We start from the raw sequence: 27,504 nt of genomic DNA, 5'->3' as shown, positions 1-27,504 counted from the left end.
ATGGCCAACAATTTTTCAACCCTTGCATTGGTCAGCCTGTTGCGTGCTTTGGTGTGTGTGTTCCCAAACAAGGACCAGTTGCGCTCTGAGACGGCTGATGTTGGTATGATTTGGAGGATGGAGGCAACAGGGGAAAGAGCCTCAGATCCACGAAGTCCCTTCCACCTGGTGGCTGATGAGATATGTTGGCACGACTGCCATATTGCATCTCCATCCCAAAGCCCTTGCTTGGAAGTGTACTTTGCCAGACTGCCAAGAACCTGGCCCTCATCCAGGCCAAGGTGGCGATACACGGTAGTGATGACACCATAGACCTTGTTGATCTCTGCACCAGACAGGATGCTCTTGCCAGCATATACGTCCAACATGTACGCTGCGGCGTGGATGGGCTTCAGGCAGAAGTCTTCACGCTTTTTGAAGTTTTTCAGAACTGCAGTTTCATCATCATCATTGGAGCAACAGTGAAGTGGGCAGGGCAGTATGGATTACTTCTCTTACATCTGCAAGCAGAGTCTGAACATCAGACAGGATGGCATTGTCTCACTCAATCCATGCAATGGCACTGCTATAGGTTTCAGGAGTTAAAGGCTGCTTACCACTCTCTCCAAAAATACATCATCCAGGAGGATCCTCTTTGATGGGGCTGTCCATATCGGCAGACTGTGATATCGCCATTTCTTGGAGAGACTCCTTCCCCTCCAGGAGACTGTCAAACATGATGACAACACCACCCCGACGGGTGTTGCTGGGCAGCTTCAATGCGGTGCTCTTATTCTTTTCACTTTGCTTGATGAGGTAGATTGCTGCTGTAACTTGATGACCCTTCACATACCTAACCATTTACTTGGCTCTCTTGTAGAGTGTATCCATTGTTTTCAGTGCCATGGTGTCCTTGAGGAGCAGATTCAATGCATGAGCAGCACAGCCAATGGGTGTGATGTGAGGGTAGGACTCCTCCACTTTAACCCAGCAGCCTTCATGTTCGCAGCATTGTCTGTCACCGGGTGCAAATATCTTCTGTGATATCTTCTGTGGTCCAAGGTCATTGATCTTCTGTGGTCCAAGGTCATTGTGGTCATCCTGTCTGGGTTGGCGCCCCCCCCTTGGGTTGTGCCATGGCGGAGATCTTTGTGGGCTATACTCAGCCTTGTCTCAGGATGGTAAGTTGGTGGTTGAAGATATCCCTCTAGTGGTGTGGGGGATGTGCTTTGGCAAAGTGGGTGGGGTTATATCCTTCCTGTTTGGCCCTGTCCGGGGGTGTCCTCGGATGGGGCCACAGTGTCTCCTGACCCCTCCTGTCTCAGCCTCCAGTATTTATGCTGCAGTAGTTTATGTGTCGGGGGGCTAGGGTCAGTTTGTTATATCTGGAGTACCTGAGCCCTAGGACCATGCCCCAGGACTACCTGACATGATGACTCCTTGCTGTCCCCAGTCCACCTGACTGTGCTGCTGCTCCAGTTTCAACTGTTCTGCCTTATTATTATTCGATCATGCTGGTCATTTATGAACATTTGAACATCTTGGCCATGTTCTGTTATAATCTCCACCCGGCACAGCCAGAAGAGGACTGGCCACCCCACATAGCCTGGTTCCTCTCTAGGTTTCTTCCTAGGTTTTGGCCTTTCTAGGGAGTTTTTCCTAGCCACCGTGCTTCTACACCTGCATTGCTTGCTGTTTGGGGTTTTAGGCTGGGTTTCTGTACAGCACTTTGAGATATCAGCTGATGTACGAAGGGCTATATAAATACATTTGATTTGATTTGATTGATGACTGCCTTCAGCTCATCTGCAATGTAGAGACCAGTGTGTTTGTTGTCCCGTGTCTGTTCTCTTGTAGAATACTGGTTGAGGGGTGGAGATTATGTAGTTAATTATTCCTTGGCCACAAACATTTGACCACCCATCAGAGATGATTGCAAAACAGTCTGCTTTCTCTATGATTTGCTTGACCTTCACTTGTACTCTGTTGAACTCTGCATCCAGCAAATTAGTAGATAACGCATGTCTGGTTGGAGGGGTGTATGCTCAGTCCCCTCCTGTACTCCCTGTTCACCCACGACTGCATGGCCAAGTACTACTCCAACACCATCATTAAGTTTACTGACGACACAACAGTGGTAGGCTTGATCACACACAGACAACAATGAGGCAGCCTATAGGAAGGAGGTCCGAGACATAGCAGTCTGGTGTCAGGACAACAACCTCTCCCTCAATGTGAGCAAGACAAAGGAGCTGATCGTGGACTACAGGAAATGGAGGGCCGAACCAGCCCCCATTAACATCGACGGGCTGTAATTAACATTGACAAGGCTGTAGTGGAGCGGGTCGAGAGTTTCAAGTTCCTTGGTGTCCAAATCACCAACAAACAATCATGTTCCAAACATACCAAGACAGTCATGAAGCGGGCACGACAACAGCTTTTCCCTCTCAGGAGACTGAAAAGATTTGGCATGGGTCCCCAGGTCCTCAAAAAGTTATACAGCTGCACCATCGAGAGCATTGCATCACAGCCTGGTATGGTAATTACTTGACATCTGACCGCAAGGCGCTACATAGGGTAGTGCATATGGACCAGTACATCACTGGGGCCAAGCTTCCTGCCATTCAGGACCTATATACTAGGCGGTGTCAGAGGAAGACCCCAAAAAATGGTCAAAGACTCCAGTCACTCAAGTCATAGACTGTTCTCTCTCCAACCGCACGACAAGCAGTCCCGGAGCGCCAAAAGGCTCCTTAACAGCTTCATCTTCCAAGCCATAAGACTGCTGAACAATTAATCAAATGGCATGTGACAAATACAATTTGATTTGAATCACGTCGACAATCGACTGGAAAACTGTTTCAATCCTTGTCATATGAAGATAAATTACAGATAACACGTATCGGTACTCATTGGCCATTGGATATAAACATTACACAACAAGTTGGAAATCGCATATTCAACAATGAGTGGTTTGGAAGGAATCAGTGGCTAACTGCAAGCATTGCAAAGCAATCACTAGCCTGCTATTCAGTGGAGTGGGTGTGTGATCCAAGACTGGGTTTAAGGGTCTCTTTTCCAAGCTTAAAAGGATAAACATTCAACACCAAGGGCCAGAAAAGGTTGAATACACCGGCCATGCTGTCAATTGAGCATGACTTACAGTTGAAGTCGGAAGTTTACATAGACTGGAGGTTGGAGTCATTAAAACTTGTTTTTGAACCACCAATTTCTTGTTAACAAACTATAGTTTTGGCAAGTCGGTTAGGACATCTACTTTGTGCACGACACAAGTCATTTTTCCAACAATTATTTACAGACAGATTATTTCACTTACAATTCACTGCATCACAATTTCAATGGGTCAGAAGTTGACATACACTAAGTTGACTGTGCCTTTAAACAGCTTGGAATATTCCAGAAAATTATGTCATGGCTTTAGAAGCTTCTGATAGGCTAATTGACATCATTTGGAGTCAATTGGCGGTGTACCTGTGGATGCATTTCAAGGCCTACCTTCAAATGCAGTCCTCTTTGCTGACGTCATGGGAAAATCAAAAGAAATCAGCCAAGACCTCAGAAAATTGTAGACCTCCACAAGTCTGGTTCATCCTTGGAAGTCATTTCCAATCGCCTGAAGGTACCACGTTCATCTGTACAAACAATAGTATGCAAGTATAAACACCATGGGACCGTGCAGCCGTCATACCGCATAGGAAGGTGATGCGTCCTGTCTACTACAGATGAACATACTTTGGTGCGAAAAGTGCAAATCAATCCCAGAACAACAGCAAAGGACCTTGTGAAGATGCTGGGGGAAACAGGTACAAAAGTATCTATATCCACAGTAAAACGAGTTCTATATCGACATAACCTGAAAGGCCGCTCAGCAAGGAAAAAGCCACTGTTCCAAAACCTCCATAAAAAAGCCAGTCTACGGTTTGCAACTGCACATGGGGACAAAGATCGTACTTTTTGGAGAAATGTACTCTGGTCTGATGAAACAAAAATAGAACTGTTTGGCCATAATGACCATTATGTGGTCATTATTTGGAGGAAAAAGAGGGAGGCTTGCAAGCCGAAAAACACCATCCCAAACGTGAAGAACGGGGGTGGAAGCATCATGTTGTGGGGGTGCTGTGCTGCAGGAGGGACTGGTGCACTTCACAAAATAGATGGCATCATGAGGAAAGGAAAATTATGTGGATATATTGAAGCAACATCTCAAGACATCAGTCAGGAAGTTAAAGCTTGGTCGCAAATGGGTCTTCCAAATGGACAATGACCCCAAGCAAACTTTCAAAGTTGTGGCAAAATGGCTTAAGGACAACAAAGTCAAGGTATTGGAGTGGCCATCACAAAGCCCTGACCTCAATCCTATAGAACATTTGTGGGCAGAACTGAAAAAGCGTATGATAGCAAGGAGGCCTACAAACCTGACTCAGTTACACCAGCTCTGTCAGGAGAAACGGGCCAAAATTCACCCACCTTATTGTGGGAAGCTTGTGGAAGGCTACCCAAAACATTTGACCCAAGTTAAACAATTTAAAGGCAATGCTACCAAACACTAACTGAGTGTATGTAAACTTCTGACCCACTGGGAATGTGATGAAAGAAGTAAAAGCTGAAATAAATCATTCTCTCTACTATTATTCTGACATTTCATATTCTTAAACTAAAGTGGTGATCCTAACTGACCTAAGACAGGGAATTTTTACTCTGATTAAATGTCAGGAATTGTGAAAAACTGAGTTTAAATGTATTTGGCTAAGGTGTATGTAAATTTCAGATTCAACTGTATGTCATGTTCAAAACAACTGGAAACTCAGAACTGGGAAATCTCACTCCAGTGAGTTCAAGACAACTGGTAACTCGGGAAAAAACTAGCTCCGACTGGGAAAATACGTTTTGAACGGTCATCCAACTCGGGCCTCTTTCTTGAGCTCCGACCTGAAGATCTGTCACGGCCTGATCTGTTTCACCTGTCCTTGTGCTCGTCTCCAACCACCTCCCGGTGTCGCTCATCTTCCCAACTTATCCCCTGGGTATTTATACCTGTTTTCTGTCTGCCTGGGTCAGTTTGTCTTGTTTGTTCAAGTCAACCAGCGTTTTGTCTCCGCTCCTGCTTTTACCCAGTCTCTCTTTTTCTTGTCCTCCTGGTTTTGACCCTGGCCTATCCTGACTCTGAGCCGGCCTGCCGTCCTGTGCCTTTGCCCCTACTCTGGATTACTGACCTCTACCTGACCTGACCCTGTGCCTGCCTGCGTCCTGTGCCTTTGCCCCTACTCTGGATTACCAACCTCTGCCTGACATGACCCTGGGCCTGCCGTCCTGTACCTTGGCCCCACTACTCTGGATTATTGACCCCTGCCTGCCTTGACCTGTCGTTTGCCTGCCCTTTTTTTTTTTTACAATAAACATTGTTACTTCAACAGTTTGCACTTGGGTCTTTCCTGAAACCTGATAAGATCCCTAACGTCATGATTCAACTTTTTTTTTTTGAGTTCCCAGTTGTCTTGAAAGCACCATAAATTCAGAGAATGCCTGACTTTTTTTTGCCAGAATTTGCTAGATAGAGTACAAGAGCTAGTCAGGAGTACGAACTGGTACAAAACCAATCCTGTTTGGCTGAGGGTTGGCATCAAATCACATTCACATGTTAAGGTTGGGCAATTCCATGGTAATGGAATTACGTTGAGACTCAGTATTTGATTTCAATGGTTTTTGTTTGGTATATACATTTTAAAGAGAAAATCAGTCTCAGCGTAATTCCGTTAGCATGGAATTGACCAGTTGCTAACGCACATCATGATTTAGAGAACTGCTAAAGAAAAGACTGGCCAGGTTCATGTATGTTTCACCTCCTGCATTCGGCTGTCTGTATATGTGCAGTGTGCACATACTGTATGTGCTAATGAGCATATTGTCAGCCTAATGGATACAGGTCAAGTCATTATCACTAAGACGAGCTCACAGCTCAGTAGCTTTTGTTTTGACTGATGAGCCCTGTGGCCAAGGATATATTCCCTGTTTGTTGTTGGTCCCCTGTGGATTTTATTTTGGTAAAGAGCACAGCGGGGACACAGTAAAATATAGCTTCTTACAGACGAGTGAATTAAAAAGTAGCAACTTCCTACCAACATGATCTAGTGGTCTGGGAGCCAAGCAGATTCTTATTGCAATATGGTGGCGCTACAAAGAGGAGCTCATCCTTCCTATGCAAGATAACTGAAACAGTACATCTCATACCGTGCTACATCCACAGAGTACCTCATCCTCAACTACATTCAAATCAAATTTTATTAGTCACATGCGCCGAATACAACCGGTGTAGAACTTACAGTGAAATGCTTACTCACGAGCCCCTAACCAACAGTGCAGATTTAAAAAATATGGATAAGAATAAGAGAAAAGTAACAAGTAATTAAAGAGCAGCAGTAAAAAAAGTATATATATAGGGGGTGCCGGTACAAAATCAATGTGCGGGGGAACCAGTTAGTTGAGGTAGTATGTATATGTAGGTAGGGTTAATTAAAGTGATGGCAACAGAGAGTGGCAGTGATGGGGGGGGGGGGGGGGGGGGGGTTGTGTTGCAATACAAACAGTCTGGATAGCCATTTGACTAGATGTTCAGGAGTCTTATGGCTTGGAGGTAGACGCTGTTTAGAAGCCTCTTGGTGCTCCGGTACCGCTTGCCGTGTGGTAGCAGAGAGAACAGTCTATGACTAGGATGGCTGGAGTCTTTGACCATTTTTAGGGCCTTCCTCTGACACTGCCGGGTATAGAGGTCCTGGATGGCAGGAAGCTTGGCCCCGGTGATGTACTGGGCCGTTCGCACTACCCTCTGTAGTGCCCTGCGTTCAGCTGTAGAACCTTTTGAGAATCTGAGGACCCATGCCAAATCTTTTCATTTGATTGACGCTGTTTTGGCCTTTATGAAGAGAACTGTTGCACTATTAGAGACACTTTACAGATCAGAAGTATGCTCATCCTAGACCCGATCAGTTCATATGTCCTTGAGGAAATGTGAAGAAATCCCAGGCAGGCAGCTCTGATCCAGACGTCTGCAATCCTACTACATCCTGGTCCTTCCCCAGGTTCCAGGCTGGATCAGGTCAGTATGCTGTGTTCTGGAACCAGTAGGTTATAAATGTAATCCAAGCCCTTGGTTCCTGGCCATGCAATTAAATAGACCTAAGTGAGAACAACACACAGACACACTGACAAAGTTCCAATAGCAAATGTGATAGAATGCCAAAGTTAAATATGAGTAGGACTATGACTGTAATACAGAAAGGCTGGATGGTCCATCAGTATATGAGAGAAATCCCCTAAAGCGTGAGGCTGGGGGGTCTGGGAGCCAGCTAATCTGTGTAAATCACAGTGCTTACCAGCTGGGAGAGAGCTGGCCTGGCCTAGGTTAGACCACTGCTACATTAGCTGGGTTAGCACTGTTGGCTCAGACTGTCTGAGCAGGATCATATTATGTGTGGTAGTATTATTGTGTGAGGGCAGGGCTAGCCCCATATGTCCCTGCCCTCAGAATAACCCCCTGGCCTAGTTGACCCTTTACCCACTTCTCACTTGATCTATACTGCAGGGTTCCCCAACTGACTGCCTGCAAGCGATTTTTTTTTTTCGGCACTATTTTTTTAAATAAATAACGTTTTTATTTTTTGTTGGACATAAAAGACATTAAAAACACCAGCAAATCAGCTCTAAGTGATTTCTAATTATCCAAAGTAATATTTTCCTAAATGATTCCCATGCATAATAGAGAGATATTGGATCCTATACAAATGTAAACATGGTTTGAAATTGTTATGTTTTAGTCAATGTTTGGGCTTCTTGTGATCAATTTGCAGTCTAAAACTTATTTGTAATTATGTTCCGGCCCCCTGACCATCTGCTCAAGAAGAAAAATCGTCCTGCGCCTGAACCTAGTTGATGATCCCTGCTGTATTGATTCATTTTTTTGTGGTAAATGAGGCAAAAGGTGGACATTTTTATCCTACATAGGGTTGCAAAGCTACTGGTAATTTACCAAATTTACTGGAATCTTCTGTCATTTTGGTAAACAACAGTTCATCTATGGTAACTTTGGTATTTTATACTTGAATAACGTTTTGAAAGTTATTTTTTTTATATCTGTGTCCATATTGTTTCTAGTGGATAGACCATATGGTTCAATAGAAAATAGCCTTATTGAAAAAAGCATCTAATCAACAACGGAATTATCTTCAATGAACTCTGCAACTCTTCCAACTGTTCACAACTGCCACCAGTTTGGTACCAAAACATATTGACATAGTAAAATAAATAAAAAAGTGCATACATTTTTTTTAAGGATATTTCATGTTGAAACCCTCATTTGGTACTCACTAAGTTGATGGTTTTTACTTAGGATAATGTTTCACAGCTTTGTCATTCTATTTATTATTTTCAAATCTTATTTGAGTATTTTATATATACTTTACATGTGATAAGGCCACACAGAGGGCCAGATAAAATTACAGACACCTGTGATAAGTTGAGGTACTCAAAGGCCACTAGATGTCATCTGATAAAATAAAAAACTTGAAAGTTACCAAAAGTCTGGTAGTTTACAGGTAAACTTTAAAAGTTTCTAGTAATATACCCTCCCTTTGTAACCCTAATCCTACAATGTGAGTCCTATGAACTGTATATCCTTACATTCATGTATAAAACAGCAACATACATGTTGAATGTTCTGAACGTTTGTCATAGACTTACTTTGGCACAATAAAATATAAAGCTACAGGTTGTTGACCTGCTGTATATTATATTAATATATATATATATATATATATATATATATATATATATATATATATATATATATACACACACACACACACACAGATACAGTTGAAGTCGGAAGTTTACATACACTTAGGTTGGAGTCATTAAAACTCATTTTTCAACCACTCCACAAATGTCTTGTTAACAAACTATAGTTTTGGCAAGTCGGTTAGGGCATCTACTTTGTGCATGACACAAGTCATTTTTCCAACAATTGTTTACAGACCGATTATTTCACTTATAATTCATTGGATCACAATTCCAGTGGGTCAGAAGTTTACATACACTAAATTGACTGTGCCTTTAAACAGCTTGGAAAATTCCAGAAAATTATGTCATGGCTTTAGAAGCTTCTGATAGGCTAATTGACATAATTTGAGTCAATTGGAGGTGTACATGTGGATGTATTTCAAGGCCTACCTTCAAACTCAGTGCCTCTTTGCTTGACATCATGGGAAAATCAAAAGAAATCAGCCAAGACCTCAAAAAATGTTTTGTAGACCTCCACAAGTCTGTTTCATCCTTGGGAGCAATTTCCAAATGTATGAAGTTACCACGTTCATCTGTACAAGCAATAGTACGCAAGTATAAACACCATGGGACCACACAGCCATCATACCTTATGCACCCATCCGTAGCACGCGCTCCAGCAGGTGTATCTCACTGATCATCCCTAAAGCCAACACCTCATTTGGCCGCCTTTCGTTCAAGTTCTCTGCTGCCTGTGACTGGAACGAATTGCAAAAATCGCTGAAGTTGGAGACTTTTATCTCCCTCACCAACTTCAAACATCTGCTATCTGAGCAGTTAACCGATCGCTGCAGCTGTACATAGTCTATCGGTAAATAGCCCACCCATTTTTACCTACCTCATCCCCATACTGTTTTTATTTATTTAATTTTCTGCTCTTTTGCACACCAATTTGCACACCTCTACATGACCATCTGATCCTTTATCACTCCAGTGTTATTAATCTGCAAAAGTGTAATTATTCACCTACCTCCTCATGCCTTTTGCACACAATGTATATAGACTCCCCTTTTTTTTATTTTTCTACTGTGTTATTGACTGTTAATTGTTCACTTACTCCATGTGTAACTTTGTGTTGTCTGTTCACACTGCTATGCTTTATCTTGGCCAGGTCGCAGTTGTAAATGAGAACTTGTTCTCAACTAGCCTACCTGGTTAAATAAAGGTGAAATAAAAATAAATAAAAAAATTCCGCTCAGGAAGGAGACACAATCTGTCTCCTACAGATTACATACTTTGGTAAAAGTGCAAATCAATCCCAGAACAACAGTAAAGGACCTTGTGAAGATGCTGGGGGAAACCGGTACAAAAGTATCTATATCCACAGTAAAACAAGTCCTATATCGACATAACCTGAAAGGCCGCTCAACAAGGAAGAAGCCACTGCTCCAAAACCTCCATAAAAAAGTCAGTCTACAGTTTGCAATTGCACATGGGGACAAAGATCGTACTTTTTGGAGAAATGTCCTCTGGTCTGATGAAACAAAAATAGAACTGTTTGGCCATAATGACCATCGTTATGTTTGGAGGATAAAAGGGGGAGGCTTGCAAGCCGAAGAACACCATCCCAAACGTGAAGAACGGGGGTGGAAGCATCATGTTGTGGGGGTGCTGTGCTGCAGTAGGGATTGGTGCACTTCACAAAATAGATGGCATCATGAGGAGAAATTCTGTGGATATATTGAAGCAACATCTCAAGACATCAGTCAGGTCGCAAATGGGTCTTCCAAATGGACAATGACCCCAAGCATACTTTCAAAGTTGTGGCTAAAGGACAACAAAGTTAAGGTATTGGAGTGATCCTAACTGACCTAAGACAGGGAATTTTTACTCTGATTAAATGTCAGGAATTGTGAACTTCCGACTTCAACTGTATTTGACCCTCTTTCTCCCCAACTTCATGATATGCAACTGCAATCCAATTACAATCTTGTCTCAACGCTGCAACTCCCCAATGGGCTCGGGAGAGGCGTTGAGTCATGTGTCTTCCGAAACATGACACGCCAATCCGTACTTAACACCCGCTCGCTTAACCTGGAAGTCAGCAGCACCAATGTTTCGGAGGAAACACCGCTCAACTGACAAACGAAGTCAGTCTGCAGACGCACGGCAGACGCACGGCCAGCCACAAGCAGTCGCCAGAGCATGATGAGCCAAGTAAAGCCCCCCCTGCCAAACCCTCCCTTAACCCGGATGACACTAGGCCAATTGTGCGCCACCTTATGGGACTCCCGGTCACAGTCAATTGTGACACAGCCTGAGAACAAACCCGGGTCTATAGTGACGCCTTAGACCACTGCGCCATTCGGGAGGCCCAACCTGCTGTATATTCTGACAGCTGATTCACTGCCACTAGAAACACACGGATTTCAAGGATGTTTACTCAGATTTCTGACCAGCCACATCTCTTTCAACGGTTTAAAGTTAAAAATATGACAGCTATTTTTACCATGTTCCTAAGCTACACATGCTGCCTCTCTCCAAGTCACACTCTTTCCCACAAACTGTAAGGCTGCATCTGGGGCAGTGTGTTGTTTAGTTCAAGATATGAGAACCAACCGAGGTATGGCAGCCCCACTGTCTCTTCCTACAAAGGCCAGGGGTATGGTGGCCTGGCTGGCCAGGCTGCTGAACAAGACCAGGTGGATAATGACTCCACATGATGGATCCGGTATATCATAAACACTAGCTATTTGGAGCAGTTCGAACTCTACAACTTCCTGTGTGACAAGATAAATGTACATTTCAGAACAGTATCTTTATGCACAACAGCGTCTGCTAAATCAGTTATTCAAACAGATTTGACTTCTAAACTACATCTTCCTGAATTTTTGCCAAAGATGCAGTATATACGGACTCAAAAATGTAAATTAATTCTGGCTTGGTAGCTAGTAGCTATAAATATCCTTTCAAATAGCTCTTTGTTGACTGTTGCTGGGTGCTATCGTCCTCCATCAGCACCGGCCTGTACCCTACCTGCCCAAAGCACTCTCCTGGCCCCTTACACTAGGTCTGAATTTGTCCTGCTAGGTGACCTAAACTGGGACATGCTTAAACCACATGACCAAGTCCTAAAGCAATGGGACTCCCCAACTCTTCCTCAGATTATTACCAATCTCACAAGGTATGACTTCAAACACCCGGAAAAGGCTATTCTCCTCGATGTTATCCTCACAAATAATCCTGATCAGTCTGGTGTTTTCTGTAATGACCTTAGTGATCACTGTTTTACAGCCTGTGTTCGTAATGGGTGCTCAGTGAAACGACCTGTCCTGATTTGTCATAAACGCTTGATAAAAAAACTTTAATTAGCAAGTCTTCCTTCATGAAGTCACCTCTGTAAAATGGTATAAAAATCAGCTTGAGCCCCCTGTCAGACACTTGGACCTTCTTTTTTGATATTGTTAACAAACATGCCCCCATAAAGAACATGAGAATTAAAAACAGGTTCAGCCCCTGGGTCGACCGTGATCTTGCAGAGATTCTTCATCTCAAGAATTCCATTTGGAGAAAGGCTCGGCACAACCATACTCAGGATGACTGGCTCTCGTTCAGGCAAATGAGAAATAAGCGCACTCAGGCTATCCGGAAGGCCAAAGTTAGTTACTTTAAGGAGCAGTTCTCTCTCTGTGGGTCTAACCCCAAGAAGTTCTGGAAAACAGTTAAAGACCTGGAGAATAAACCCTCCTCCTCACAGCTGCCCATGTCCCTTAATGTTGATGATGTGGTTGTTACTGACAAGAAGCACATGGCTGAGCTCTTTAAAATCACCACTTCATTAAGTCAGGATTAATATTTGACTCAGCCATGCCTCCTTGCCCGTCCAACATCTCCTCATCTCCCACCCCTAATGTGACTATCTCCGATGCTTCTCCCTCTTTTCCCCCTGCCATGTTTCTCCCTGCAGGCAATCACTGAGTCTGAGATGCTAAAGGAGCTCCTTAAACTTGACCCCAAAAAAACATCTGGGTCAGATGGTTTAGACCCTTTCTTCTTTAAGGTTGCTGCCCTATCTCCAACCTTTTTAACATGTCCATCCTCTCTGGAGAGGTTCCCATTGCTTGGACGCCAGTCACAGTTCATCCAATATTTAAGGGGGAGATTAAGCTGATCCTAACTGTTATAGGCCTATTTCGCCCTGTTTATCAAAAGTGATGGAAAAACTTGTCAATAATCAACTAACTGGCTTTCTAGATGTCTATTCTATTCTCTCGGGTATGCAATCTGGTTTCTGCTCAGATTATGGATGCGTCACTGTAACCTTTAAGGTCCTCAATGATGTCAACGTTGCCCTTGATTCTAAGCAATATTGTGCTGCTTTTTTGATACGGCAGACCATTCCATTCTTGTGGGCCGGCTATGGAGTATTGGTGTCTATGAGAGGTCTTTGGCCTGGTTCGCTAACTACCTCTCTCAACAAGTGCAGGGTATAAAGTCAGAAAATCTGCTGTCTCAGCCACTGCCCGTCACCAAAGAAGTACCAAGGCTCGATCCTAGGCTCCACGCTCTTCTTAATTTACATCAAAAACATAGTGCAGGTAGTAGGAAGCTCTCTCATCCATTTATATGCAGATGATACAGTCTTATACTCAGCTGGCCCCTCCCTAGATTTTGTGTTAAATGCTCTACAACAAAGATATCTTAGTGTCCAATAAGCTTTCTCTGTCCTTAACCTTGTTCTGAACACCTCCAAAACAAAGGTCATGTGGTTTGGTAAGAAGAATGCCCCTCTTTCCACAGGTGTGATTACAACCTCTGCGAGTTTAGAGCTTGAGGTAGTCACCTCATACAAGTACTTGGGAGTATGGCGAGACGGTGCGCTGTCCTTCTCTCAGCACATATCAAAGCTGCAGGCTTAAGTAACATCTAGACTTGGTTTTGTCTATCGTAATCGCTCTTCTTTCACCCCAGCTGCCAAACTAACCCTAATTCAGATGACCATCCTACCCATGCTAGATTACGGAGACATAATTTATAGATCGGCAGGTAAGAGTGCTTTCGAGTGGCTAGATGTTCTTCACCATTCGACCAACAGATTTGCCCCCAATGCTCCTTATAGGACACATCACTGCACTCTATAGTCCTCTAAACTGGTCATCTCGGTATACCTGTCGCAAGACCCACTGGTTGATGCTTATTTATAACTCTTTAGGCCTCACTCCCCCCTATCTGAGATATCTACTGCAGCCCTCATCCTCCACAAACAACATCCGTTCTGCCAGTCACATTCTGTTAAAGGTCCCCAAAGCACACACATCGCTGGGTTGCTCCTCTTTTCAGTTCGCTGCAGCTAGCAACTGGAACGAGCTGCAACAAACTCTCAAACTGGACAGTTTTATCTCAATCTCTTCATTCAAAGACTCAATCATGGACACTCCTATTGACCATGTGTGGCTGCTAAGTATGATGTATTGGTGTCTCTACCTTCTTGCCCTTTATGCTGTTGTCTGTGCCAAATAAACGTTTGTACCATGTTGTGCTGCTCCCATGTTATTGTCATGGTGTGTTGCTGCCTTGCTATGTTGTTATCTTGGGTCTCTCTTTATGTAGTGTTGTCTCTTGTTGTGTGATGTGTGTTTTATCCAATAATTAATACAATAATTATATTGTATTATATAGATTATATTTATTTTTAATCCCAGGCCCCCGTCCCGCAGGAGGCCTTTTGGTAGGCCCCTGTCTTTGGTGACAGGGGGACAGTATTGAGTAGCTTGGATGAATAAGGTGCCCAAAGTAAACTGCCTGCTACTCTGTCCCAGTTGCTAATATATGCATATTATTAGTAGTATTGGATAGAAAACACTGAAGTTTCTAAAACTGTTTGAATGATGTCTGAGTATAACAGAACTCATATGGCAGGAGAAAACCTGAGAAAAATCCAACCTGAGAAAAATCCAACCCGGAATTGGGAAATCTGAGGTTTGTAGTTTTTCCAACTCTTTGCCATTCCAATATACAGTGTAAATGGGGTCATATTGCACTTCTTAAGGCTTCCACTAGATGTCAAGTCTTTAGAATGTTGTTTCAGGCTTCTACAGTGAAGTGGGGGCGAATGAGAGGGGATTGAGCCAGGTGTCTGGCATAGTGCCACAGGCTCTAAGGCGCGGTCACGAGAGAGTTGCTTTTCTACAGACATTGGAATTCTCCGGTTGGAACATTATTGAACATTTATGATAGAAACATCATAAAGATTGATTCTATACTTAGTTTGACAAGTTTCTACAGGCTGTAATATAACTTTTTGAACTTTTCGTCCAACGTTCGGTTGAACCTAAACGCGCGTTTAACAAAAGAAGCTATTTGGACATAAATGATTAACTTTATCGAACAAATCAAACACTTATTGTGGAACTGGGATTCCTGTGAGTGCATTCCGATGAAGATCATCAAAGGTAAGTGAATATTTATAATTATATTTCTGACTAATGTTGACTACACAATATGGCAGATATCTTTTTGGCTGCTTTGTTGTCTGAACGCTGAACTCAGATTATTGCATGGTTTGCTTTTTCGGTAAAGCTTTTTTGAAATTTGACACAGCGGTTGCATTAAGGAGAAGTATATCTCTAATTCCATGTATAACACTTGTATTTTCATCAACATTTATGGTGAGTATTTCTGTGAATTGATGTGGCTCTCTGCACAATCACAGCATGTTTCAGAACTACTGAACGTAACGCGCCAATGTAAAATGAGATTTTTTTATATAAATATGTACTTTATCGAACAAAACATGTATTGTGTAACATGAAGTCCTATGAGTGTCATCTGATGAAGATCAAAGGTTAGTGATTAATTTTATCTCTATTTGTTCTTTTTTTGACTCCTTTCTTTGGCTGGAAAAATGGCTGTGTTTTTCTGTGAGTTGGTGGTGACCTAACAATCGTTTGTGGTGCTTTCGCTGTAAAGCATTTTTTAAAATCAGATACTGTGGCTGGATTAACGAGAATGTTATCTTTAAAATGGTGTAAAATACTTGTATGCTTGAGGAATTTTAATTATGAGATTTTTGTTGTTTTGAATTTGGCGCCCTGCACTTTCACTGGCTGTTGGCGAGGTGGGATGCTACCGTCCCACATATCCCAGAGAGGTTAACTGACTTGCCTAGTTAAATCAAATGAAAATAGGTGTCTAGTGTTTCATTCCCAGTGCCATTAGTGCCAATGGGAAGCGAGAGCTCTTACCTGTCACAGAGGTTGTTGACAGCTCCGTAGGAGTCACAGCCACAGGGTATGCAGCCGGTGGTGCCATTGGTGAAGTGTCCTTCCTCACAGTCCTCACACAGCAGCCCAGTGTACCCTGACATGCAGAAACACTGACCTGTCTTCTTGTCACAGTCATCCACATCTAGAGCCCCCTCACTGCTGCAGTTACACAGAGACTCTGCAGGGACAGACAGCAAGAAAGAGGGGGAGACTTATATTACACCACCACTACGATATTCTGTAAATACACACACACACAATGAGAGGCGCCAGATATCTGCATGACCGTGTAGACTCTGCTAAGTGGGCATGTATTATTTATTTGAGCTCAGGCATGATGAGCATGGAGTCTGACTATTTCTCTCCCGTCTGTTTCTAAGAGAGAGATGGAGGGGAAGGAGGAGGATGCAGTGGATGCGGTAGGATACAGACTGCTGTTGTTGGAGTATGAGATGACTGTTGTCTCCCAGAAAAAAACAGTAATGACATGCAGAGGAAATACCAGGCTGCCATCGGTGTGGTGTTGAGCACATGTGGGCTGTTCTTACAGGAGAGGAGACAGGTTGCTGTTATTCACACAGCCTAATTTCCAGGAATGATGTGGGAAGCAGGCAGGGCTGCTGCATACTGTAAACCATTATAAAATACTGTACATTGAAAGTTGAGAACAAAACAGAGGGTTGTGGAAATGGTTAATTGTTGAATATGTGTCATATTATACACATGACTAGAGAAAATGAACAGTTGGACATTGATAGTGTGTTGACTAGGTTGCTTGTCCTTGCAAGGTCCATGTAGGAGATTGAAACTGTGAATGATGGGTTTGAAATATAAGTTTTACAAGCGGCACGGTTGGTGGTGCCACTGACTCGAGGCGCCAAAAGATGAAATTAGCTGAAGTCTTGAGCGGCCGCCACGCATGGTTGACCAATGAGCAGAGTTCATCTTGACAACCAATCAAACAATGTTTCGATTACATAAATAGAGCTGACAGAAACCGGGACCGCTGGTCTCTACACACGGTAGGCGGATTTTCTCACGGTTCAATTGCAGTTTACCGCGGAACATCTGTAAACACCTTCAAACTTTCAGAACACTGTACTCTATTGTTGTGCCATCTTCTCAGACATCAGCTTGGCCATTCGAGACGACTTAATGTCATTTTCTGAAACAGTTGCCTCCTCCTCAGATTAGCCCTCCATCTCTGGCCACTGTTCCAGCTTTATGTAATAGGGAAAGGGCACGGTTATGCAAGCATGGAGAGCACTGTCAGCTTTCCGTTTGTTCACTGAAGTCATCTTCCCTGCACAACTGTCAGCCAAGATCACACCCCAGACTCTGTGAGATCTAGGGCCGTGCAGCTCCCTCTCTCTCTCACACACAAACACAATTATAACCATGTTACACACAAATAAATAGCACTGAGCTACTGTAGGATCCATCACATCAAGTTACTCGTCACTTCCTATTTGGGCACAAAGCACGGAGGAAGAGAGGTTAACCTTGGAACCACATTATGCAACAATAAGTACATGTGCAAACCACATAGTATAAGAATGGAGGATCAAAAACCCATGCCATGTGTGTGCAGAGGAAATGTGCACATGACTGATGTCTGTTTGTGTTAAATTTCAAAGCGGCAGAAAATTGGTTTGAGGGGAAATGTAAGCACAGTGAAAAAAGGAGATGAGGAAATGTCCATCTTCCTCATAGTAATTAGTTCCAGCAAAGTGAAGCAGTGTGGCAGCATGGTTCAAGTATGCAGACGGACACATGTGACAAGAGATGATTCAAAACAACCTGCTGCTGTAAAATGACCTCTGTCTGAAGATACACACCCTCCTATGACAGTGTTTATGCTACTAACAAAAAACATGGGAGGGTGGTACCACCCCTCCAACTGTAGGCTACTGTGCTTTAAACTCCAGAACATGCGGGAAGCATTGAATGTGATATTTTATCACACTGATTTGCATTGAATGATTGGGAGGGGTAAAAAGAAAGACATTACATGTCAACACACTAACACAGTGACACACCAGAAATGTGTTTCATCAGGCAGAGAATTTGTGTCAGTGAGGTGAGGCATTAACCCAGGTTGTTGATATTGTTATCAGAGTGACCTTTACCCGGAAACAACGGAGCCTCTACAAGGTTGTAGAATCGCTGACTAGTTAACTACCCCCAAATCGGACTGGTGGCTGCGCATAATTTCATAGTCCCCTGATACTCACCTGGGAGGCCATTTTATACAGTGACAAATAGCTGTTTCACAAGTGTTGCCCACCTCAACCTCCACAAAGGCTCTGTCGGGACGTTTATCATCTGCGATGAATACGAATAGCGAAGCAGCGGAGGTGAGAGACAAGCCGCTGAACATATAGCAGTGCTGGCTCATTCATGTCTTGGTCTGGTCATTTTGATTGGATGCGGAGTAGCACATTCCCCTATCCCTCTTCCGTGGTCTAAGGATGTTGAATAGACACAAAGGGATCAGACCACTATCCAAACGGACATGTGTTATTGTCTGCTTGTATGAAAAATACAATCTCATGATTTTATACGGACAAGGAGAAGTCTGGGAATGGATAACTAAAAACATTGCTTAAATGCGGTCCCCCTCCGATCCAATCACCATAATATCTGACACACTTGTCACATAGCCTACCTCAGAATAAGGGCAACATCTCTGTAAGCACAAAACGTAGCCTATAGCCTATTAATATTGCGCAATTGGTAAATATTGAACCGGAATGTTGTAATTAATATGGATCATTCGGTTATTTTATAATTTTACAAGGAGACTGCCGTCCATGGTTTGATCTATTGTTTCTACAAGCTGTCAGTTTCTTAGCCCGCCTGTGCTCTGCGTCAAAAGCCATAATACCGACATTGTTTTGGCTGTGCCTTTGGCCGCATATGAATTGAGTTTCTGCATCAAAAGGGCAATTTCTGCAAACCTAGGTGAATGTGTGAGGCGATTAATTAAAGTCCAGAGACTCAATCCGTTCATATATCAGTCTATTTATAATTACGTGTAACCAGGTGTGGCAGTCTAAGGATATTCTGTACAATACACAAGATCACATGACAATTGCATGCTTCTTCGAACATTATATATTTTATTATCACACCCAAGAGCAAACATAGGCTACTCACCTTGACCATTTTCGGAGGAGGAAATCGATGCATCGACGTTATCTGAAGACCATGCATCATTAGTCGTCCGCTGAGAAACCATGGAGACCATGTTCGTTTTTTCTGGAGGAAAAACTGATGCTTGCCCATCAGCAGATATTTTGCTTGAATTTGATGTTCTGGAGCTCAAAAACGTATTTTTTTTTCTAGTGTTGAAAAGCATTTCTGTGCTTGGCCTTGGGGTTGTAGGGTCAGTTGTTGGTGGCTGAATGGTGGTTGCAGTTGGCGAGGCAGGAGTCGTGGAGACCCGTATCGTTTTGCTGGCCACTCCGGTGAAACCAATAGTAGGGGACGGCGTGAGCCCAGTTAGTTGGCCGAGCACAAACCTGCCCTCAGGTAAACGATTAGGCAATGTGGTGTAGAGCGGTTCCAAGCTCTCGGAGGCTGCGCGAGGCTTCCTGGAGATAGGCGAAGCATCGTAGGAGTTGACGCGAGGTGCAGCATCAGAAAATCCAATATACAAAATAAATAGCAAAGCCAGGGATATGTACATCATTAAGGTCGTTAACCTCATATTAAATTTCAGCTCTCCATGTAAAGCCCTACCTAGTAAGGGTCTGTCTCAGACCTTTCCCTGAATGGACTAGCTCGCGTACTTGACTCCACCATTGACGTCCTCAGCGGCTATTCTCAGTGATTGTGAACCGAACTACCCGCAGTTTCTTGGCTTCACTTTCTGTTCAGCCTAGCACAGCGCAATGAAACGCTCTAAATTGTTACACTCTTCAGCCAATGAGGACATTGATGGGAGGTCTCGTGGTACATTAAGGTGCGTTTGTTTTCCTTTCGTAAAGGCATTTGATTGGTTCAATGCGTAGCCTAATCTGAGCGAGTGCACATTGAGTGCAATGAGAAGTCTGTTTTACTTTTCCTTATTAGTCCAAAAATAACATCATTGGATACACTTAAACAAATAATAATATTACATTCTAAGATTACATTACTTTATGTTCCTAGGCTACGAGCCTACATCAATTCGATTCTGGGACATTCGGCCTAGGCTAGGCTACTCAGTAAATAACATAAATAACATGTATAAAAAGTGAGTGTAGGCCAAAAAAGTACATTTAACTCATACTACCGACTAGGGTCCCCAGAGGGGATCTTTTTTTAAATATTTTTTTTTATCATAACCCAAATGTGTTCGATTTTTATTCTTCTGATTTTTCATGACTTTGTCAACCAACTTGATCTAAATCATTATTTAATGTTTCTGTACTTAAAAAAAAATCTAAAATCTAATCCTCTGGGGTAATTTTGACCCCAGCCCAAAACACTAATTCTGCCTATGGTAATTTGATAGATATGTCCTTTATTTGAATTTAGGTTTCTCTGAAGACATAATAACAAGTTATCCATATCACCAGAGGGTGGAGGGGGACCTGTATCAGTTATTTTGACCAGACCAGATAATCTGTAGAGATATAGGTCTCCATGTACTTGCCTACGATTGTACTTTTCTATACACCATCGTATGGCTGTGTACAAAACCAAAAACAACCTTATTTTTGTGCCTTCTGGTTTCTCTGGAGACATAATATTAAGTTATACATATCCTCAGAATGTGGAGGGAGACCTGTTGGAGTGATCTTGGCCTGATAGACAGATCACCTGCAGATATGGAGAACCTAATGTACTTGCCTATGGTTATAATTATGTATGAACATGTACAAAATAAAAAAATTACCTTAGATATATGCTTAGTTACAGTCAAAACAGCTCATAAAAGTCTGTCCGTGGTATGAATACTAGGTAGAACTGTAATACAGAAACCAGCTACCCTCTGAATGTGTACATAGTGCTGTAATGGTGTGTATTAGCAGTGCTGGCTCATTCAATATTGTCCAATATTCAATATGTGCAACTTGTGATATTTTGGTTGCTATACCATGTGGTTTGAAGTGACTTTGAGGATTTGTGCATGCTTTTTGAAGCATCCTGCCACAATGTTTCACTTCCAGTGATGCTAATGCTGGCTGGGGGGTAAGTAAATAATGAAAGCGTAGACATATATTTTTTTGTCATTGGCTCTCAGGATAAATGGATTAATCACTTTTTGTCAATAAAATTAAATATATTTCACATTTTGGTGTACTTCGCCTTTTAAATGGAAGTCATTTTTACCCCTCAAATATGATAAAATTAATATTTACTTATACATTTGAAGAACTAAATAATACTACAATCAAATTATGGCAAATCAGCGTTTTAGTACTAATCTGGATTGTACTTTGGAAAAAGCTGCACATTATATAAGGGAAACATTTATATGCTAATTTGACAGAATATGCAAATTTCTGTAATTTTGCTTAAATAATAGTCTGTTTTGAATATATACCTTTTCAGATAACATTATTTACATTTCTAATCATGTTTTCATAATAGCTAAGTTTATATAGTTGCTTTTCCCAATAATTTCTTATTGGGATCAACATGACCATTCATGTAAAATATGTTGGTAGTAGGCTATTATGAGGGTTAAATGAAACAAATATGATTATGATATTTATTAGGCCTATGCAGGATATGTGCGCTCAGTAGCCTAATCACCCATTGTTTCTACTGTGTGCGAGCGCCGCTGTGCGGCTACAGGCCTTAACACCTGTCGTCAGCAGTATTTACGTTTATCCGGAGTGACATGAGCTGCACAACATGATACCAGAGGCTAGTTATGAAGCCAATAGCTACAGAACTGTTACATCCAATAATTATTCATTTGACTATGATTTGACAAGACTTAAAGAGCTCACAATATGCACTGTCCGGGTCCGGAGGATATACAACCAAATTCTAAGGCCTATAGTATGTATGTGCGTATCCTACACAGCAGATGGCAGCACAACGCAAACTGTTCAGTAAATCTGCCTGACGGAACCGAACATGCACAGTAGTAGAAACATTAGCGAACAGCTGATACAATGGCGCCACTGGACCTGGATAAATACGCGGAGATTGCCAAGCAGTGTAAATATTTACCTGAAAACGACCTCAAGGTGAGAATCAATGCCTTAGCAATGGTAATCACCTCTAAAAATAAGCCTGATGAGCAGCACGCATAGAAGCCTACTTATCAGATATAAGCAACAGCAAAATCAGTATCACTTCTAACCATATCGAAGCATCCTGACCTGAAATCACAGACTGTGATGCCATAGCCTAGAATTATAATTCAACGGATGCCATCATCATGCTTGACGAAATGATTGGTATGAGAGTGTCATTTACAGTAGCTTAGTTGTCACTTGTGAATGTCTCTACTATGCCGTTCATTCATTAAACGATTGCCTGACACATCACATTGAAGTCTCTGAAACTGTTACGTTATGCTTCTTATTCTTACCAAGTGTGTGTTTTTCCTCAGAGGTTATGTGATTATGTATGTGACCTATTGCTGGAGGAATCCAATGTCCAGCCTGTGTCCACCCCAGTGACTGTGTGTGGAGATATACATGGACAGGTAGGCTACTTTATTGACCATCACAGTTTTACAGCAACATTGCTAGATATTTGTGTTTGAAGCTGATGGATTTGACATTTCTTTTCAGTAGTTATGAAGTGAACTTGGTTGTTTCTTCTTCTTACAGTTTTATGATCTGTGTGAACTCTTCAGAACTGGAGGACAGGTCCCAGACACAAACTATATTTTCATGGTTGGTTAAAACTCACCTTTTCTCCCCTTGTCCACTCCCATTTATCTTCATTGATTTGACTGTTACTGTTTTTTCATGTTTACAACGTCCATCAAGAATCACCCCATCATGATTTGGTGTCTGTGTCTCTACAGGGTGACTTTGTTGACCGGGGATATTACAGCTTGGAGACATTCACATACCTGCTGGTTTTAAAAGCCAAATGGCCTGACCGCATCACACTTTTAAGAGGAAACCACGAAAGCAGACAAATAACCCAAGTATATGGCTTTTATGGTGAGACTTTCATTACTTCACCATATCCAGCCCAACCAAATGTTGCACTAATAGGCTACATTTGTAGTTATTGTTCAATCCAAACCATTGACTCCAGGTGCACTGGTTGAAAATGGGATGTCCCCGGTCTATTTTTCCTTTCAGATGAATGCCAAACCAAATATGGAAATGCCAATGCCTGGCGCTACTGTACCAAAGTGTTTGATATGTTAACAGTTGCAGCGGTGAGTACAACTCTATTGCTTTGTATTTCTGATTTCCTGCAGTCAAATCCCCCATGTCACAATTTTAGCATATCAAGCCAACATGGAGATGATTACACATGAGCCTTAAGATATTTTCTACTATCACAGTTATTCTAATGCTGTACTTTGGTTGTTTTCTTGTGCCAGCTGATGGATGAGCAGATTCTGTGTGTTCATGGGGGCCTCTCCCCAGACATAAAGACCCTGGACCAAATCAGAACCATTGAGCGTAACCAGGAGATCCCCCACAAGGGAGCATTCTGTGACCTTGTCTGGTCAGACCCCGAGGACGTCGACACCTGGGCCATCAGCCCCAGGGGAGCTGGGTGGCTGTTTGGTGCAAAGGTCACCAATGAGGTAAGATTAGTCTTGTTCACCACTGATTAGAGATGTACACTGCAGTACATACATTGTCAATTTCACACAGCAATATATATGAAATGGGTAATAGTCATGTTTTATTTTTCACATTCATCTCACTCTCTTTTTTTGTTTATATATCCCTTGGTGTGCAGTTTGTTCACATCAACAACTTGACGTTGATCTGTCGGGCACATCAACTAGTCCATGAAGGTTACAAGTTCATGTTTGATGAGAAGCTGGTCACGGTCTGGTCAGCTCCTAACTACTGCTATCGCTGCGGCAACATTGCCTCCATCATGGTCTTCAAAGACGCCAATACAAGGGAGCCCAAGCTGTTTCGGGCGGTGCCCGACTCAGAGAGAGTAATTCCACCCAGAACAACGACACCATATTTCCTGTAAACACTGCACTAACTATCATCATCATCTTTGGCCACACTGTTATCAAGCACCACATTTGTAATGCATCACATACAGTGGAGTGACAACAACTCCCGTTGAAGTGACACCACTGATTATGTCATTCATATTTTACCAGTGGAGGCTGCTGAGGGGAGGACGACTCATAAGAATGGCTGGAATAGAGCCAATGGAATGGTATCAACCACATGGAAACCACGTGTTTTATACCATTCCATTGACTCCATTCCAGCCATTCTTATGAGCCGTTCTCCCATCAGCAGCCTCCACTGTATTTTACTGTAGGCTACTGTACGTAACTTATATACAGTACTATTGTTTTTGTGTCTGCTGTAGCTCTGCGTGCCAACACGTGTGTTCACACAGAAGTACTATATCAAGTAATGCCACTACTCAAACGTTTCAAACGTTTTAGGTGATAGCAGTGTCAATATTTAATGTTTTTATCAAACACATGTTAGATTTAATGAATCATGGTAGATTACAATAAGAACACGTGAAGTGAAACAGGAACACTTATTTTAGCCACTTTACAGGGAGAGGACACTGTTTCTGTTTGACTTCGGTCTATTTGCAGCCTATTAGGAATATACTGTAGAAGATGTTATTTGTCAGATGTTAGTTTTTATTTTTGTAATGTATATTTATTGAATTTCATGTATTGTGTAGATATATATATACAGTATAAAGCACTCAAATTAGAAATATGTTTAAATGAGAATTTACTCATGCACTTAACTTAGGTATCTTATTTAGTCTTGTAATAAAGCTATAAGCCTGATAATTGAGGTGAGAAATTATTATAATGAACATCACTGATCTAAAACATATAGATAGGTTCTGTGATGGAAAATTGTATGTTGGTGATTTTCTATTTACCAATTTCTATGTTCTGTGTTTGTGCTTTTCTGTTAACCAATTTCTGTGTTCATGCAAGTGACTGTTTGAACGAATCCTCACAATTAGTGTCTGCAATTTGCTAGTACGCCCAGACCCTTGTTTAGAGAAAGGGATATCTCAGTTTCAAGGTCTCAGCTTAGAGAGAAGAAGCCTCGTGAGGTATTAGTCTGTCACATGCATGACCCAGTATTGGTCAGTCACATGAATGAAGTAAACGTTAATGATGAATAAGCTAAATCATGCAACTATGACTTGTCAGTATATAAAGGAACTAATAGGACTGCCCCGTTAGAGCTCCTGACAAACGTTCACTATGGTGCATCAACTTTGTTGGAACCTCTCCAGCGAGCTGATAAAAACAATGATTCATTTAAGATTGACTTCGACCCTGTGTAAGAATTTCCACAATAGTTCATATGTCTGTAGATAACCTGATTCAGCAGTAAGGCTAGCTGTGGTTATTTGTGTGAACTGTCTGTGATACAGAGTGAGCTTGTGAGATTGTAGGCTATCAAAATGAGGGATGATGCTATTACTGTAAATCATTAAGTACGTGGAAATACAATCAATGGATCTTATGTTCACAGAGAAATGTCATTTTCAAATCAAAATGTATGGGTCACATACACATATTTAGCAGATGTTATTGCAGGTGTAGCTAAATGCTTGAGTTCCTAGCTCCAACAGAGCAGTAGTATCTAACAGTGCAGTAGTATCTACAACAATTCACAACAACACACACAAATGGAATTAAGAAATATATAAATATTAGATCCAGCAATGTCGGAGTGGTATAGATTAAAATACAGTAGAATTGAATACAGTATATACATATGAGATGAGTAAGCAGTATGTAAACATTATTTAAACAATACGACTAGTGTTCCGTTATTAAAGTGGCCAGTGATTCCAAGTCTATGTATATAGGGCAGCAGCCTCTAAGGTGCAGGGTTGAGTAACCGGGTGGAAGCCGGCTCGTGATGGCTATTTAACAGTTTGATGGCTGTTTTTCAGTCTCTCGGTCCCAGCTTTGATGCACCTGTACTGACCTCGCCTTCTGGATGATAGCGGGGTGAACAGGCCGTGGCTCGGGTGGTTGATGTCCTTGATGATCTTTTTGGCCTTCCTGTGACAGTGCTGTAGGTGTCCTGGAGGGCAGGTAGTTTGTCCCCGGTGATGCATTGGGCAGAGTGCACCACCCTGCGGTTGCAGGCGGTGAATTTGCCGTACCATACGGTGATACAGCCGAACAGGATGCTCTCAATTGTGCATCTGTAAAAATTTGTGAGGGTTTTAGGGGCCAAGCCAAATTTATTCAGCCTCCTGAGTTTGAAGAGGCGCTGCTGCGCCTTCTTCACCACACTGTCTGTGTGGGTGGACTATTTCAGATCGTCAGTGATGTGTACGCCGAGGAACTTGAAGCTTTCTACCTTTTCCTCTGCGGTCCCGTTGATGTGGATAGGGGTGTGCTCCCTCTGCTGTTTCCATAATTCCACAATCAGCTCCTTTGTTTTGTTGATGTTGAGTGAGAGGTTATTTTCCTGGCACCACTCTCCCTCACCTCCTCCCTGTAGGCTGTCTCATCATTGTTGGTAATCAGGCCTACTACTGTTGTGTCATCTGCAAACTTGATTATTGAGTTGAGGGGGCTTAATGATGAGCTTGGAGGGCACTATGGTGTTGAATGCTGAGCTATAGTCAATAAACAGCATTCTTACATATTGATTCCTCTTTTCAAGATGGGACAGGGCAGTGTGCAGTGTGATGGCAATTGCATCGTCTGTGGATCTATTGGGGTGGTAAGTAGATTGAAGAGGGTCTAGCATGTCAGGTAAGGTAGAGCCTCTTAAAGCACTTCATGATGACAGAAGTGAGTACTACTGGGTGATAGTAATTTAGTTCAGTTACCTTTGCTTTCTTGGAAACAGGAACAATGGTGGACATCTTGAAGCAAGTGGGGACAGCAGACTGAGATAGGGAGAGATTGAATATGTCCGTAAACACTCCAGCCAGCTGGTCTGGGCATGCTCTGAGGATGCGACTAGGGATGCCGTCTGGGCCGGCAGCCTTGCCAGGGTTAACACTTTTAAATGTCTTACTCACGTCGGCCACGGAGAAGGAGAGCCCACAGTCCTTGGTAGCGGGCCACGTCGGTGGCACTGTGTTATCCTCAAAGCGGGCGAAGAAGGTGTTTAGCAAGACGGAAGCAAGACGTTGGTGTCCGCGATGTGGCTGGTTTTCCCTTTGCTGTCCTTGATTGTCTGTAGAACCTGCCACATACGTCTCGTTTCTGAGCCGTTGAATTGTAACTCAACTTTGTCTCTGTACTGACGTTTTGTCTGTTTGATTCCCTTACATAGGGATTAACTACACTGTTTGCATTTGGCCATATTCCCAGTCACCTTGTCATTGGTAA

The 27,504-nt window shown here is 42.5% G+C and overlaps 2 protein-coding genes across 3 annotated transcripts in view; one reads left to right on the top strand and one right to left on the bottom strand.

Annotated features, from left to right (window-relative positions):
- The window catches only part of LOC110525496 (multiple epidermal growth factor-like domains protein 9), a 46,248-nt gene extending 26,311 nt beyond the window's left edge, over positions 1-19,937 (bottom strand). For both annotated transcript variants that reach the window (XM_021605635.3, XM_021605636.3), the window contains exons 1-2: positions 19,197-19,937; positions 16,017-16,215 (exon numbers count right to left, since the gene is read on the bottom strand). In XM_021605635.3, coding sequence (XP_021461310.3) covers positions 16,017-16,215; positions 19,197-19,749 — 752 coding nt within the window. In that variant the 5' untranslated portion in view covers positions 19,750-19,937. The remainder of the gene's footprint in view (positions 1-16,016; positions 16,216-19,196) is intronic.
- Positions 19,938-22,074: 2,137 nt separating this feature from the next.
- Positions 22,075-25,653, top strand: LOC110525495 (serine/threonine-protein phosphatase 6 catalytic subunit). The gene is made up of 7 exons (XM_021605631.3): positions 22,075-22,228; positions 22,597-22,692; positions 22,820-22,885; positions 23,020-23,161; positions 23,306-23,385; positions 23,554-23,763; positions 23,922-25,653. The coding sequence occupies exons 1-7, from the start codon at positions 22,154-22,156 to the stop codon at positions 24,168-24,170; spliced, it is 918 nt and encodes a 305-aa protein (XP_021461306.1). The 5' UTR covers positions 22,075-22,153; the 3' UTR covers positions 24,171-25,653.
- The last annotated feature ends 1,851 nt before the right edge of the window (positions 25,654-27,504 follow it).

The sequence above is a fragment of the Oncorhynchus mykiss genome, chromosome 6, assembly GCF_057628025.1.
Source record: "Oncorhynchus mykiss isolate SJ-2025 chromosome 6, ASM5762802v1, whole genome shotgun sequence".
NCBI lineage: Eukaryota > Metazoa > Chordata > Actinopteri > Salmoniformes > Salmonidae > Oncorhynchus > Oncorhynchus mykiss.
The sequence above is the reverse complement of the archived record's forward strand: the minus strand, read 5'-3'. Positions and strand labels throughout refer to the sequence as shown.